At 42.0% G+C, this 15389-nt stretch overlaps 3 protein-coding genes across 7 annotated transcripts in view; 2 read left to right on the forward strand and 1 right to left on the reverse strand.

The window, feature by feature from the left end:
• LOC147261879 (apolipoprotein D-like) overlaps positions 1-10331 on the reverse strand; it is a 13515-nt gene extending 3184 nt beyond the window's left edge. Inside the window, exon 1 of one of the 3 annotated variants that reach the window (XM_086204149.1) lies at positions 10208-10331. The gene's annotated coding sequence lies outside the window, so the exon portion shown is untranslated. Of the gene's footprint in view, positions 1-6323; positions 6474-9802; positions 10181-10207 lie in introns of those variants that run through there. The other 2 variants (XM_086204150.1, XM_086204151.1) reach the window with 2 other exon arrangements.
• On the forward strand, positions 3269-9480 carry samd7 (sterile alpha motif domain containing 7). 3 transcript variants are annotated; one of them, XM_086204143.1, is made up of 9 exons: positions 3269-3608; positions 6349-6475; positions 6651-6813; positions 7057-7181; positions 7289-7370; positions 7526-8202; positions 8294-8409; positions 8504-8614; positions 8957-9480. In XM_086204143.1, exons 2-9 carry the CDS (start codon positions 6373-6375, stop codon positions 9125-9127), a joined length of 1548 nt encoding a protein of 515 aa, XP_086060269.1. In that variant the 5' UTR covers positions 3269-3608; positions 6349-6372; the 3' UTR covers positions 9128-9480. The 3 variants fall into 3 exon arrangements, with proteins under 3 accessions (XP_086060269.1, XP_086060267.1, XP_086060268.1); XM_086204141.1 differs by having other exon boundaries at positions 8891-9479; XM_086204142.1 differs by having other exon boundaries at positions 6690-6813; positions 8891-9478.
• sec62 (SEC62 homolog, preprotein translocation factor) overlaps positions 9866-15389 on the forward strand; it is a 10105-nt gene continuing 4581 nt past the window's right edge. Inside the window, exons 1-4 of the mRNA XM_086204146.1 lie at positions 9866-9942; positions 12934-13042; positions 14100-14205; positions 14461-14662. Of these exons, the coding sequence (XP_086060272.1) occupies positions 9907-9942; positions 12934-13042; positions 14100-14205; positions 14461-14662 (453 nt within the window). The 5' untranslated portion in view covers positions 9866-9906. The remainder of the gene's footprint in view (positions 9943-12933; positions 13043-14099; positions 14206-14460; positions 14663-15389) is intronic.

A 15389-nucleotide genomic window follows, 5' to 3' on the forward strand; every position in this document is an offset into this window, starting at 1 on the left:
AAATGAAATACATCTTTATGATTGAAAAAAAATGCCCCGCAAATCATTTCACATCACCACCTTCTTAAAATAATCACCTCAGGCATTTTTTTTAGAAAGCACAAAAAACTGGACACAAAACATCATAAGGAGTTGATTCGGGCAACAACAACAACAACAAAAAAGTTTAAAAAAAGACAATTATTTTAAGGAGGTGAGGATATTTAGTCTAAACTAACTCCCTGTCTTCTAAACTCAAGAGAAAACATTATGATTCTGATGTCAGCTTAATCCATCAGCAAGCTGAAGTACTGTTAGTTTATTGATGCGGACGTGTCACTTCCTTCAATGAGCTCAATGTTAACTGTTTTCTTTTCATCCCCTTCCTTTGGTGGCTAATACTCAGCTAGAAACCTGCCCACTTTCATGGTATTTGTTGAGCGATCCACCATGGAGAGTGGGCAGTGTGTCAGCTGGTATTTGCTTCAAATCTGGGAGCTTTTCAGTTATTTCAGGGATTCTTGATCCTAAAGAATCCTACTACCCTGGAGCTCATGGTAATCAAGACCTAAACAAGATTTCCATCAGGCGTAAAGGAAATAATGCTTCCACCTTAGAGGGATTAAGCTTCAGCGTAGTGGTCATTTGATGGAACCCAATCCAGGAAACCTTGGTGATCCGGACACCAGATTGCTACTGTAATTAGAGGATGGATGGCATCCGTGTGTGTGCTGTCCCAGAGAATTTATAGCCGGCCTGTTTCTTGAGGTTAAACCTGCTCTTATCCCTTCGCCTCACTGTGACTCTGTAATACTTGATGCAAACAAGAAGGACAGAAAATCCCTTATAAAAAGCTTACACCTAGGAGATTCCTAAATTAGTGGTTTACATGTCCTAATGCTCTGTCCCCTTAATTCCTAAGTCCTTTATTAGTGGTTTCTTCTTTTTCCGCTAAATTGTTCAGTATTGTGTCCTTGATGGCTTCACACACAGTTACGGAAGAAATACTTCCCTCCCTTGATTATACTCAGAACAAATCACAACACACTGAAGCCTTATTTCAATAGTCCACTGTATTGCCTCTGTTTACATTCCTCCTACTGTCACGACGACTTCTGTCTCTTGTGCTGTAAAAGGCTTCTCCTGCTGCTACTGACGCCGTAATTTTCTTTATCTAGTCTGAAAATTTCATTCCTCTTTTTACTGATTCATTTTAATGGGTTTTTGTAATGCAGTTTTTGTCGCAGATTAAATATCCAAACGTTACCCATAATTCCCAGTTAGATATTTATTACCTCTTCCCAAATAACATGACAGTTAAATGTATACAGTATTTTATGGTGTTTGACATGACAAAATGAGGAAAATCACAAGGATTTTTTTTAAGTAGTTTTAATATCAAGGAAAATAGTTCCATGAATTAGGAACAGTTTGAGGTACAAGGACTTTTCTTGACTATTTCTATTTATGCTACTTTTTTCTTCCTGTCAACAACATTTCGGATTAAAATACTGTCTCTACTCCATTTACTTGCCACACTTCATTGAGAACTTCATAACTGCCAGACGCACGTTCGTGAATAACAGCTCTGATGTGCAGTATCTCTCCTCTCTGGGCTGTAGATTGTAGTACAGGAGCATTTGCATTACCAGGTTGACAAATGCTTTCCACCACATGTATGTATCCTTTGCTGACATGTTGAAATGAAATGTGTTGTAACAGTGAGGTGAGTGTTTTCCTAGCGCGCATTAGGCCCATCAACATGTATTGTTGCCAACGCTCTGCATCTCTGCAGGTCCATAATTCTGTCAGAGGGAAACAAGCAGCAGGATAATGAGCTGCATCATCGGAAGACGGCCTGCACACACTCAACTGAACATAGCAGCACTTTGGATGAGAAGAAATTGGCCTTTTTAAAAACGCATTAGAAGAATTTGTATTATGATAACTGAAATAAAACCAAATCTTGTCAAATGATACCCAACAAGAAAACACACTTCCAAAAAAAAGGCTTTTGTAATTTCCCCCTGCAAGAGTAGCAGTGGTGCACACTAACATACCGACAATGAGAAGATGCTAATGCTAAGAAGATGTCATGTTTGCCATCTTAATTTAGATGACTTGCTAACATTAACTGAGTACTGTGCAGCTGCGGCTGAAAACTTGTATTGTTTTGCAGGTATTTGGTCATAAAAGGCTTAAAGGATTACAATTAGAAACTAATGATGGTGCCAGATGAACCAAAGTGAAACTGTTCAACGCGAGGGTCACAGAGAGACACCAGGAGGATGCACTCTGCTGCTTCAGCTGTGCATAATGATCTTATCTACCTGATATCACATCGATATCTGAAACAACCACCAACTCTGAACACCTCATTACATGATACTGGAACAATATCTGTCCATAATGTGAGTGTCGATGCTGTGAATGGGACCCGCCTGGTGTTTGTTGGTACCAACCACCGACCCAAAGCACAGTCTTTGTGGTGTTTTAACAACATTAACCGTTGCTATGCGTGTCATTGTCAAACAGATTCTTTATCGGCCATCCACCAAAAAAAGATTCCACTTGATTTACTTCAATCGCTCAGGATTAATAGGTGTAATAAGCATTTTTGTTGGCTTAGATAGGTTTAAAACGAGGCAGTTAGTGAGCCGCTTGTCTTGAGTCTGACTTCTTCTGAATACAAAGTGGCCTCGTCTATGTGGAATATAATAAAGGGCTATGTGTTGACCTAAGTCCAGTTAGGTGTCCTGCAGACTGCAGGGGGAGATACAAGCCCCACACTGCCCCCCCTCCTTCAACTGCATGTCTGCTGTTGAGCAAAATCACCCACCATTTGTGTCTGCCCACCAGGCATTACAGAAAACATACTTCAAAGTGCAGACCCATGCTGTAAGCGATTGGTGAGCACAAACTGTCAGATTAGGAGGTCTGAGGGGATGATCCGGCCAACATTTAGTCGGATTTCTAGCAAATTACCACCAAGCATGTTAGGGTCCAGCCCCTTGGCACCCTAGTGAGTGCAACACTCCTGACACCCAAACTAGACATGTGAGGAAAAACATACACAAGACTGATCTCTTGGATTTTTTTTTTACAACCGACATCATGTAGCCTCTCTGTATGTGGTCACAGAGTAGTTAAGGAGGGTTGACCATTTTGCCACTGGAAAAGGAAGCTAAGCATTTAGGTGTCTTAACTATGGCCTAAAGTGCTAACAAGGGATTAGTGAGGTAAACGTTGAAAGAGGTTTAGCGCTCCGTGCTTAGGACCAGTGCTGCTTCAGTAATTACACATCAGTTGCAAGGTGCGGCAAGCGGTTGGATGGGAGATCATAGTGATGTCAGGACAGGGAGGACTTACTGCAGGAGATAAGGCCCGCTAATGGAGATGAAATGAATCTGTATTTAAAAGGTCTTTTTTAGTTAAGGCAGTTATCTGGCAGCAGATTGCACTCTGAGCAGTTGGCAGACTGGTGGGAGGCCGTTTAGTTGGAAGTGAAAGACGTTACAGCAGGTAGACAGTTCCTGTCATATGTTCCAACATTTTTAGAGTTATATTTTTGATTTTCCTGAATCGGGGAGAGCCCGATCCAAGGTCTGTGCGCTGGTGTGAACTTGAAGGTAAGTTAATTAAAATGTCCTCTTTCGATATTTCTAACTCTCCCTCCATTTATCTGATGCTGCATCTTTTCTGGCAGATTTATAAAGGTTATATTTTATGTTTAGCATGTCACATTTAATTGCAGTAAATGAAATTGTTTAAAAGGCTACTAATCAATGTAAATGCAATGCAATTAGACAAACAAGCTCTGTACTTAATCCATTAAAGATGAACCCATAATCTTTGAACATGCATTAATTTAAATGAATATAATGACTATGTATGCTGCACTGGCCTGTTTTTTTCTATGAAAAGTTAATTAGCGAAATTAGACAAAAGCTGCTCTCAACAGTGGAAAAAACAGTACATAAAATAAAAATTTTAAATGATAAGAATAACAGAGAGTTTTCATCATTTCTATTTTAAGAATGGCCTTGTTCATTTTTGCAAATGACCTTCTCATATCGTCACTGAATCGCTGCATTACTGTGTGTTTATACACATTTTTTATCTCCATATTTGTTACATAAGATTATGACACCATGAGTAATTCTCAAATCAATGCCACCTGGACCTCATCACCAACAAGTTTCATAAAATCTAATCTGCTTCATGTAACGGAGAGAATATGTACGGCTTTACCATGTGTTGAGTGGGGGGGATTAAGGAGGGCTAGACAATACTTCTGTCTTGTCTGATATGACCTCCTCAGGGCTCCAACTAAGTCGTCAGCAATTTTTCCCTTTAATTCATTCTTGTAATGAGATTAACCAGGCAACAGCAAATCCAAGGAGTCCAATCCCTGGATTTGGCAGCTGCGGTGTGGCCTCTGCTTGTTGGGGAAATATGACAAGAGTTTTAAAGCTCACCTTTTGGCTATAATTTCACTCGCAAACTTTTGAAGTTCCTTACGTGTACATGAGCTTTATTTTAGACACTTAAAACAACATCAGAGCTGTGATTGTGCTCCCTTACGCACCATTAAATAAGAGGAGTTTTTTTAGTCTGAAGGAATCTTACTTTGATGTGTTATTGTTGATTATTTAGTTGAACAAATCCTGAGCACTCTTTTTTGTAGGATTCACAAAAAAAATTCTTGGTTTTCAGCTTTTTTCAAGATGAAATCATTGCACGTTTGAGCCGCTGTTCATGAACTTGAGTCACAACAGAAAAGCTTGATACTCTTGAACTACATACAATTATTTACTACTTCTCATGTGAATGAATCATGAATTCCCAAAGGTGATCCTCAAGGCCCAAAAGCTCAAGGTACTGCAAACATTGAGAGCAAGTTCAAATGCATTTCTTCTCATTTGCTGATGCTAGCTGTCATGACATTGGGAGAGAAGGAGGTGGGACCAGGGTGCATGTGTTCGCACCACATAGCTCCACATAAACCGATTGCATCCCCAGATTTATCCCCAAGGTGTTTTTAGGACATCCTGGGTGCTAATGGAGGCTAATAGGCTTAGCACTTAGGGTGTATTGTCCGGGATGCTTACAGGCAAGGTTTGCTGAGGTTAAAACTCTAAACGTGCGGATTACCTCCAACACATCCCTTTAAAGTGCTGTATAGCCAGGACTTAGCTAATAGGATCCTGGGGGGGAGCAGGGGCCTGGGAAGGTGGGGATGGGGGGTTGCAGCCCACAGGGAGGGCTGCAGGCGGGTCAGCAGATGTAGCTAGCAGACTGTTGTAGGGCTACCAGGAGGATTACAGCCCTCAGATTAGATGGGCTTCAGAAGGAACTTGAGGGACTATTATAATACACAAGGCCTTGGGGCAAATCTTATAGCTGGACTGGTCTGGGGGGGGGCAACAGTAGAATTAATGTGGCCAACCAAATATATGCAGTTCATACATGCATTGAAAGACTGACTATGATTAAGATCTAGAGAGTGATGTCATGCATTTGTGTTTAGTTTTGGTTTGACTCCCATTCTGATTCGCCTACAACTGCAAACCACACAGGTCTGGATTAGCTGAGTTGGATTATTGCGCTGTCATTCACAGTATCACAATTTGTAATGGGATTTCTGCCGTATGGAGCGCTAATTAGAGATATGTAAACACAAACTGCTGGCTCAGCATCCAGCAAAGTAGCCATTTGGGTTGTGTGCATATGGCAGTTTATTACAAGTCAGAACCTTAAGTGCTCGAGGATATAAACATTGCAAAATATAACACCTCCTTTGCTGAAATTCACATTTTTAAGGGTTACAATATGGATTCAAATGTTTAAATTTGCAATTAGCATAATGTGTTTAAGGCTTGTTTAAAAACAATGCAGGTCAAAGGTGAGAGGGGAAATTAGGGTAAAGAGAGTGACTTTGATTGCATTTGAATTTGTCTCAGTGGTTACAGTTCTCAAGTCCTGCTTTTAACATTATTTTGCTCATATATTTTTGAACTGTCTTTGACACGGTTGTGTCTAATTAGAAAAACCACAAACGAGTACCTGGAGTTACTAGAATGAAACACACGTTTTGCTAATGTGATGCCAAACCGATGACATTCTACTGTATACTTCCTGCAAGTTAGTTCAAAGTTAAATGACCCTCATCCTCTCTTCAATGTGTGACTAACTGTTGCACCCTAGTGGCCATACTGAGGAATAACAAGATTTCAAAACAAGTTCACGTCCATGTGCAGAAACACCTTTTAGAAAGTTATTACATATAATGCAACACTATTCCACAGATTCTGTATCATTTTATGCCTTTTTGGGGTTTTTACCTGACCCTACTTTTTACTTCAACAGCACGTGGAGGTCGAGGTGTGTATCATGACCCCACGCGAACAGCTCAGGAAGATGACAGCGCTGGGAGAGCAGGGGGCTTTAGATGAGAAGCACTGGTACCGACTGGTCAATGGCATGTCAGCTGGAGGTGAGGCAGGAAAGCATCAGATTAAAAAAAACAAAAGCGTCAGATTTGATGTTGTTTTCTTAACTGCTGAGACTAAATGTAGAAATAAGAGTTACAGGCTCCAAAAGTGTAAGAGAAACTGTATTATTGATATTGAGAACTGTGGCCTGAGATGATTAGTAAGATTTTGTGGCAGGCTTCCCAGTGACCTGTGGGGATTCCTCTTCTCTGGCAGAGCTGAGGCAGAGGCAGGAGATGATCATGAGGAACCAGATGGCCATGGCTCCACAGATCCTTGCCCAGGGACAGCAGAGGTTGCAGGGGGTCCCGCCACAGTTTGAACCTCGTTTTATTGAAAGGTTTGATGGAAATTTGCTCCTGAAGCTAAAATTGTGCTCCTCTGCTAAAAGCCCCCCTGAGAATTGTCAGTTCAAGATGAATAAGAGAAGATGGCTGCTTAGAGGCTTGAGAGGACACTCAGACACTCTGTTCTCACTATTCTGTGCACATACAACATCATCAGTGACAGGGAAATATACCCTAGTCCGAAATAGTCGATGGTCAGTCTATAAATGCTGACCCTGCTCATGCTTCTCTCTCAGAGAGTTGGTTCCTTCCAATGAGATGGTAGCTTCTGAAGCACGACAGATGCACATGGGTCCTCACCTGGGTCCACCTCTACCCCCCCATGCCGGTGTCCTGCCTGGGAGAGCGTTTCCAGGAGCAGGTGAGCATATTCCAACCAATCATGCCTGGAAGAACTTGCAATCTCCCTGTATAGTTTTAAGCGAAGCAAATAAGCATAAACTGCCTGCTTCTCTTTTTTTTTCTCAGCCAGCTATGGGTTTTTGCCCTCAGAGCCCATGGAAACAGTTGCTCGGCGACAGGAGCTCATTCACAAGCAAAATATAGCCAGGTAGAGTGTGCATCATCGTCATCATCAACATCTGACAAACATCAGCGACATTCACGGGTCTGCATCACATCTATGTGGATAATTGACTCATGTCCTCAGCTTTAGCAAAGTAGGATTTTGCTGCAAAATTAAAATATTTGTGTCTTCCTATCCAGAATGGAGATGAATGCCATCTTGCATCAGAAGGAGTTGGAGAACGCCCATCAAAAGGGACTGATGGGAATCGATAACCCCATGTCATACCCTTCCAACCCTATGGCGTTCAGAGGTCGTCAACGCATGCCCGACGGCCACGATGTGTTCATCCACCGTCCCACCTTGGATGACCTTCACTCCAACAGTATACTCATGTCAGCCAGTCCGTACCCACCCATCAGCTCGCTGCACAGAGAGAGGGGACGCAGGGCGGGCAGAAGGCCAACTGCCCACAAGAGTACAGAAAGCCATGTGGCCAACCTGAAGGGCCAAACTGAAGATAAAAATGTAGAGCAGAGTCCAGGGGCCACATCAGGAGAGGAGAAGGAGGTGGAGGCAAAGGGGGACATGGGGGAAGAGTGTGCCACCAGCAAGACACATCATCAAGTTAAAATAGACTCTGAACTTGCAACAGGAAGCAGGAAGAACTTCAAAGAGGGGGAGCCAGGACTGCGTAAAGCCTGTGTTAACAATCAAGACAGATGCCCGGATGTGGCCAACAGCGGAGCCAATGACAAAGACATGGCAAGTCAATGTTCAGCGTTCCCGGAGAAATTCATGTATCCCTCAGCTGGTGGCGCTCTACCAGGAATGCCTTACATGTTTCCAGTCCCTGGAAATGGTTTCCTCCCACCTGGTGTGTTTGCAACGACAGAATCTATAGCTATAAATCAGTATGAAAATGGTGAATTTTTCATTTTTATTTTTATGCATTGTTTGTTTTCCAGGCCCACCAAATCTCTTTCTAAATGGTGATGAAGTGTCTGAGGACATAAGGAAGTGGACAGTGAACGATGTTTACAACTTCATCAACAGTATACCCACATGTTCAGAGTATGCTCAGGTTGGTGTCTGTATTTCTTCAGTATTCACTCTTTTGTATTTGTTGTGCTCATGGTAAAAAACAAAACAAAAACAAAAACAAAATCACCCTGCAGACATTCAAAGACCACATGATTGATGGGGAAACATTACCTCTCCTCTCAGAGGAGCACCTACTGGACACGCTGGGGCTCAAGCTGGGGCCGGCTCTCAAGATCCGCTCACAGGTAAACAAAAATGTCAGCCTCACCGGAAGTTTGTCTTGCAGCCAGGCAAAACAGACACAAGCAAATATTTGATGATGTAATACTTAAAATAACCAGCAGACTTTTGGGGGAAATATACTCATTAGCTATCCTCTCCGAAGCAGGGACTAGAAGCTAGATGCCCCTCTCTCCCCACTGGGAGCTGAGACCCATGGACAACTTGTTAGCTACTTAGCTTGTCAGTCTCATTAGCTCTGTGTTATTTAGCATAAATCAAGTACCTTCCCGGCTCTGCAGGTGTCCAGGCGAATGGGCAGTATGTTCTATATGATGAACCTGCCACTTCCAACCAACACCCTGCAGGCCCCTCCTGAGAAGCCTGGGGACCCCTCATCAGAGATCGGCTCCCCGGTAAACTGCAACAGTGAGGAGATGATGGCAAGTCCAAGAGACCCAGATGTTCTCAAATCAACAGAGCAACTTCACGAGTCTGAAAACAATTCCCCTCCATCCGCCAGCAGTGAGACGGCCTGATGGACTGCTGTCACCCCGAGGCGGTTTAGTTTAAATGATGATTTACTGGACTGACAATGTTTTTTACTATTGCTGCCTGGGCTTATGATCCACCAGTCACAAGACCTAGATATTTGCTTTTTTCATATATATATTGAAAATACTATTTGTACATATGTTTCTTTTGTATGTGGAGGAATGGATTGAGACTGATAAGGAATCATGATGAGCTAAACACAATTTTTCCAATTACAGTCTGAACATTAGAGTTTCCGTTTGAATTAAATTGAATGAATTGAAACGTTAAGCTGCAGTTACATTTAGTAGGTCTGCATTAGAACCACAGAAGCCGTATGGAAATGGTTTCATTCTAAGTTTAATATTTATATATATATATATATATATATATATATATATATATATATATATATACATATACATATATATATGTATATACATATACATATATATATGTTTTCCATTTGTATTTGATGTTTGATATCTTTTTCAATACAGCTATTTGTTGCTTTTACTGTAAATAAAGTGTTTTCTACACAGAAATCTGATGCACTGACCTACTGTCATGACATTGAAAATATATGGAGAAAACGAAGTCAGTCAAGTATAATAAGGTATTTAAATGACACAATATGTACGATAATAAATAAATACACCAACAAAAGTAACAAAACTTACCAGCGTTAGCCTGTAACTTTGATTAATTACATTGCCCTCCTTTCAACCGTTAATCTCGCGATACTTCACGCTCCATCACGTCGGAGAAGCTGAGTTGGAGGATCATGGCGGAGCGCAGGAGGCATAAGAAACGGATCCAGGTAACATCATTTTAAGCAGTGAAACGTCGACCGGTGCCGGTTGCCGGAGAACAACTCAACCCTCTACGCCGTCTTAGGATCTGTCGCAACTTGTTTGTTCATGGCAGCATCCTTTGGGAGGGCCGTTAAAAGGCAATAGTTGAAGCTAAACGTGGCTAGCTTTAGCTCGGCAGCGACAAGAAATGTCAGTCATTTCGTTTGGATGTGGCATTTCCGCGCAAATTATCATCGCCTCCATCCGTAGCACAAACATTAGCGTACCCACCAGAAGTATCAGAAGTTCTGGCTCCTGGGCTGACTCGCCTCTCAACCGTTTTCCGCCTGACTGAACTGGTTGGCAACGTTAACTGGCTAAGCTGCGTCAGCTTTATTAACGAGACGTGTTTACTTAATATGTGGCGATGTTAAGGAGTTGTTTTTTTGTTTGTTTGTTTTTAAAGAAATGAATCGACATAGTGCATCTTAATTCAGGATATTGTGACTATATTGTGACAGGTTGTTTGACCACAAGAGGGCTTCTCTCAGACAAGAATTTCACGTTTACGTAAAAGCAACAGGTCTACGTCTACTCGTCCAGAGCATCACTCCCCTGGACGATAAGATCAATGTCCGTAGGTGCAGCTGTGGAACACAAACCTTCCCGTGATAGAGCTGTCACGTTGGGGTAGTTGGGTCATCGTGATCATTTACTGCTAGTCAATAGCTTCAAAATTATTGGATTGAACGGATCTTGTTATCCCATGACGGTGTGTATGATGTAGTCAGGGGTGCTAGAGATTCAGACCCTCTCTATGTGGTTGTGTGTCCATGTGTTAGCATTGAACTAGCAACCCTACAAAGCACTGCAGAACAATTCAGTGAGTAGCAGCAGACTAAAAAATTGGATTTTCCTTTTGAAACTGTTGTTTCTTATTTCTGACACATTGAGCTGCTAATTTATTATTGGCATAAACACAATGTTGCCTTCAACTATATCATTGTAATTGAGGCACAACAACATGAAAAATATTCATGTTGCACTTTGGCAGATTATGCAGTTGGAATATGTCTCAAGACTTTTGAGGAAGTGGCTGGTCTGTGCAAAACATGTTATTACTTATGTCTTAAGAATATCACTTGCTGCGCACTGTGACTGTCCCAATCAACAAATTGCAGCTGTGGCTATTTGGCTGTTGCTTATGCCATATTGCAATTTTTGTAATACTTGAATTTATTGCTCTGTTTTTTCAAGTAGCCTTAGGCCCAAATCACATTGGAGACAACACACAAATCTAGTCGATGGAAAATACCAGAAACACTAAGTGCACAACAAAAACACTATAAATTAAAACCTGAAATGATTTATAATGTTAATCCACCTCACTTGGTTTGACACCCCATTTATTTTCACCAAGTGTTCCTGTCTCACCAGGTGTAAAGTGGCAATTGTGTCTGTTGGAGTTTGTTACATAATAACACACAATTATCTCCTCAATGAGCTGTCCACTGGCGAGAGGCCTCACAATACACACGCTCTACATTACGCAAGAGTTTCTCTTTTTTGACATGACCTGTCTTGATTATTTAACAATATCCCAGTGAGACCCTCAGACTGAAGCACACCGAGCCAGACAGAGCCGCACAACTGCCACACAGCGCTCTTTCAGGATAATCAGCTGAAGCTGCTACACTGACCACAGATTCCTCGTGCGCTCAGGGAACAAATCTCTATTTTTGAGTAGCTGGTCCTTTTTTTTCATCTCACTGTCCTCCAGGCATTTAGAAAATGGCACAAATTACACAGCAGAAGTGTGTCAAACCTAGAACAGTGATAGAAATTATTTACCATGAGTACATATCATTGTGTCTGAGGCGATTTGAGGCCATAGTGGAACATAGCGGGTTGTTTGAGACATGTCAGAATAAACTGATCAATGTTGACCCTGTAATTGAAAGGTTGATATAGTCATCTGTCTACAGGAGAATTCTTGGCAGTGCCGGTTAAAAAAAAAAAAAAATTCCTGGAAAAACTCATCAGAAAACACAACTGCCGTTTATGACACTAGCATGGAAGCTGGTGTAACAACTAATAAAAGACCCCCTCCGCTAACGTGTGTCAACCCGCCCAGCGTAATTTAAGCTTTGTGAAAATCTTTTCAGAAAACCGGCTGCTGTAAGTTAGAGACACTAATCCTCCCGCCAGGTAGAGGGGGATTCCTCATGCAAACAAGCTGTGTGGCTCATACCTGTGTCTTTAAACAAAGACTCGTTTGAGCGTTTCATCTTCCTCATGTTGCTCACCCGTGCCAGCTGGACTGGATGAAGCCGTACTGAATCCCCCTTGTGTTTGCATGTGGTTCAGAGCTGTTGGCAGGTTCACAGACGGTGCAGATGTTGGGAGAAGCAGGGACGAGTTAGAGGAACGTTTGGCTGTTCTCAGTTGTTGCAACATTAATGTTTCAGCACCACTGTTTTCATAATTACTTGATGAACAGCTTTATTGCTTATCAGTTACAGATATGATCAGAAGTGGTGGAAACGCAAGTGTTGCACTGTTAAGTATTGTGTAAAGAGCATTACGGATGGGAATCATAAACCAATTCCAAATGGTCTGAGTCACTAGAATTGCAGCTAATCATTTCTTTTTACCAGTGCTGGTATGTTCATCAGACATTGCAAAACAATGGCGTCAAACTATGTGTGTCAGTGCTGGTTAGGAAAAAGGAGGAGTCGCGGTGAACAGGTCCAAAGTGTGGCTTCGTTTCTCAGCAAAAGATAACAACTTTACTAGTTGTTATGTCTACAGACGATAAGTGAGGAAACACCAGTGTTTTCCACGTTGATTGATCAGTCCAGGAAACGATGAAGAATTCGACTGCTGGGCAAAATCAATCTCATTTTCTGCATATGAATACATTATTGTGTCCTTACTTGATGTGTGTCAGGTTAACATAAGACAGATTTTAATTTGCAAAAACTCACCTCCTCTTCTGTGTGTGTCCGGCTGTGTAGGAGGTGAGCGAGCCCACCAAGGAGGAAAAGGCGGTGGCCAAGTACCTCCGATTCAACTGCCCCACCAAGTCCACCAACATGATGGGCCACAGAGTCGACTACTTCATCGGTGAGTGTTTATCCAAGATGTCAACACAGCACTTGGGCGCCAGGTGGAGTGTGAATCAGGACATCGCTCCATACATATTCCCTCTAGTAATTTGTCTCACACGCGCGCGCGCGCGCGCACACACACACACACACACACACACACACACGCGTGTTTTCAATGAACAGAGATTCAGTTGCAGGTAATTGTGGAGTCAGTAAATGAAACCAGTTGGATTTGAACAAAGTATGTTGTGGGTGAAGAACTTCCGCCACACGGCTGAAGAGTTGTTAAAATGTTGGTGGGAAGTTTCTGCTGCAGTCTCACTTACAGACACGAGCCTCTCACTCAGTTTCATTTTTGTTTTGTGGCATGATGAAGAACTTGTTTCTGTTGGCCTGGTATTTGTGGAAGTGCTGTTTACTCAGTAGTTGTGGGTTGAATTGTATATGACTGCTGAGGTCATCTCATCGCTGTCACATGACCTAACCAGTGTTTACTTTCGTCCATGTCCTTAAAGCACTACTTCATTTATTCCAGTTTCCTACGTGACCCTTTTTATCACAGAAAGTGATGAGTGGATGAGCTTGAAGTGGAAAAGCACCTAATTTTACTGGTTCAGAATCCAGGCAATACTGTGCATGTGCATTAATATCAAAACCATTTTAATTCAATGCCATCCAGCAAGTCTTTAGCACAAATACTGGCTTTGTCTAAAGTAGAACGTCCACAATTTTTTAAAATAATTTGACAAATTTAAAAAGCTAATTTGGTTTATGAACTTGATGTTACTATTTTACAGTTGGATTAAGTTTATTTTATTGTGATGAGTTGTGTGACCTCAAGTATACCTGTGCCAAAACTCTGGATTCAGACTTCTTTCATACACGTCATTTAATTGGCTGGTATGGATGTGAAATATCATTCATCGTCCTCTTAAAAGGTTAAACTAAGACCTGCGGTACCTCTGTAGTAGTACTGCCTTTCACTACAACGCAGTGACTGATACTAAAGGGTATTTTCACACAAGATCTGGTACCTTGTTCTATAAGTGTGCGTCTTTGTGTCCCCGCATCAGCATCCAAGGCTGTGGACTGTCTCCTGGACTCCAAGTGGGCCAAGGCCAAGAAAGGTGAGGAGGCGCTCTTCACCACCAGGGAGTCTGTGTTGGATTACTGCAACAGGTGAGCTACCTCACTTAAACCCGTTCACTGGGATTTTAGATCCCTTTAAAATTCACATCTACAACATGTTCAATTCTTATTATTTCTCTGCCTTCTTATTTCCTTATTCAATGTCCAAGAACTTAAACTACTGCAAATCAAAGCATTTTGGGGTGAAATGCTTCAGTCCTTGAGTCTTTGCACAGATGGAGATTCCAGGACATACAAAGGCAGCAACCTGAAATAAAATCACTTGTTATTTTCCCTCCTTTGCAGACTTCTAAAGAAGCAGTTCTTCCACCGGGCTCTCAAAGTGATGAAGAAGAAACCAGAGAAGGACACCAAGAAGGAGAAGGAGAAAGAAAAGGAGAAAGATAAGGCCAAGGGTGACAGCAGCAAAGAGGAGGAGAAGAAGGGCAAGAAGGAGAAAGAGAAGAAGAAAGAGTCTGAGACGGGTGAAACCAAGAAAGAGAAGAATGTACGTGATGTTTGGAAGGGACTCGTTCACCCTTTTGTCCGATGACAAAAGAGCAGATTGTAGCCGTGCGAGCTAGACAGTGTTCTCACCACAGTTGGAGGCTGAGGAAGTATCAGCGAAAACAGAGCAAATAAGCGTCACCACAAACCACAATCACACAGCAAAACACAAACAGTAGTACGACTGTGGAGGGACACTGCAGCTCTGCAGCTCCTGATGTTTGCTTTATGTCTGGATAGTTAACCTGACCTTGTTGATCTGATCAGCCAGCGCCCCCCCAGGGTAAACGGGTGGATGTTGACTCAGGTGCACAGGTCCAAGGGCTGCATGTAGAGACACATCTGGAGGATTCCTGGAAAGCTCAAAGCTACATGTACATCACGTCAGTTGCAGGAAAAAAAAGATCAATGATCTGTTTTAAATTAGTCGGTGCTAATGTGCTAATAGCTAATTGATCTGCTGGTTACTAGGAAAAACACTTGGAGTCCCTGAGCTGACGGTTCCATTAACTGCACAGTATAAAGTAAATAATGAAGCTCAGATGGTCTGGGTATCCAAACTTGAGACTTTTATAATACCAACCAAATTGCTTTAATATCCAAATAAGTATCAAGTACTTGAGTAATACCATGTATTACCCGAGGACTAAATCTCTGGGGTTGCAATTTATTCTTTCATTAATGCTACCGAAGTGCCAGCGAGCCTGAAAAATAAAACTGGTGGCACA

This window comes from Aulostomus chinensis, chromosome 5, assembly GCF_037954235.1.
Source record: "Aulostomus chinensis isolate RoL2024-O1b breed Wild chromosome 5, RoL_Achi_v1.0, whole genome shotgun sequence".
Taxonomy (NCBI): domain Eukaryota; kingdom Metazoa; phylum Chordata; class Actinopteri; order Syngnathiformes; family Aulostomidae; genus Aulostomus; species Aulostomus chinensis.

Excerpts from the sequence above, each read along its gene's own strand:
- samd7 (XM_086204141.1), top strand. The coding sequence starts at position 6,373 with ATGACCCCACGCGAACAGCTCAGGAAGATGACAGCGCTGGGAGAGCAG. Across the intron at positions 8,203-8,293 it reads AAATGGTTTCCTCCCACCTG|GCCCACCAAATCTCTTTCTA; the intron begins GTGTGTTTGCAA and ends TTTGTTTTCCAG. Across the intron at positions 8,410-8,503 it reads CATGTTCAGAGTATGCTCAG|ACATTCAAAGACCACATGAT; the intron begins GTTGGTGTCTGT and ends ATCACCCTGCAG.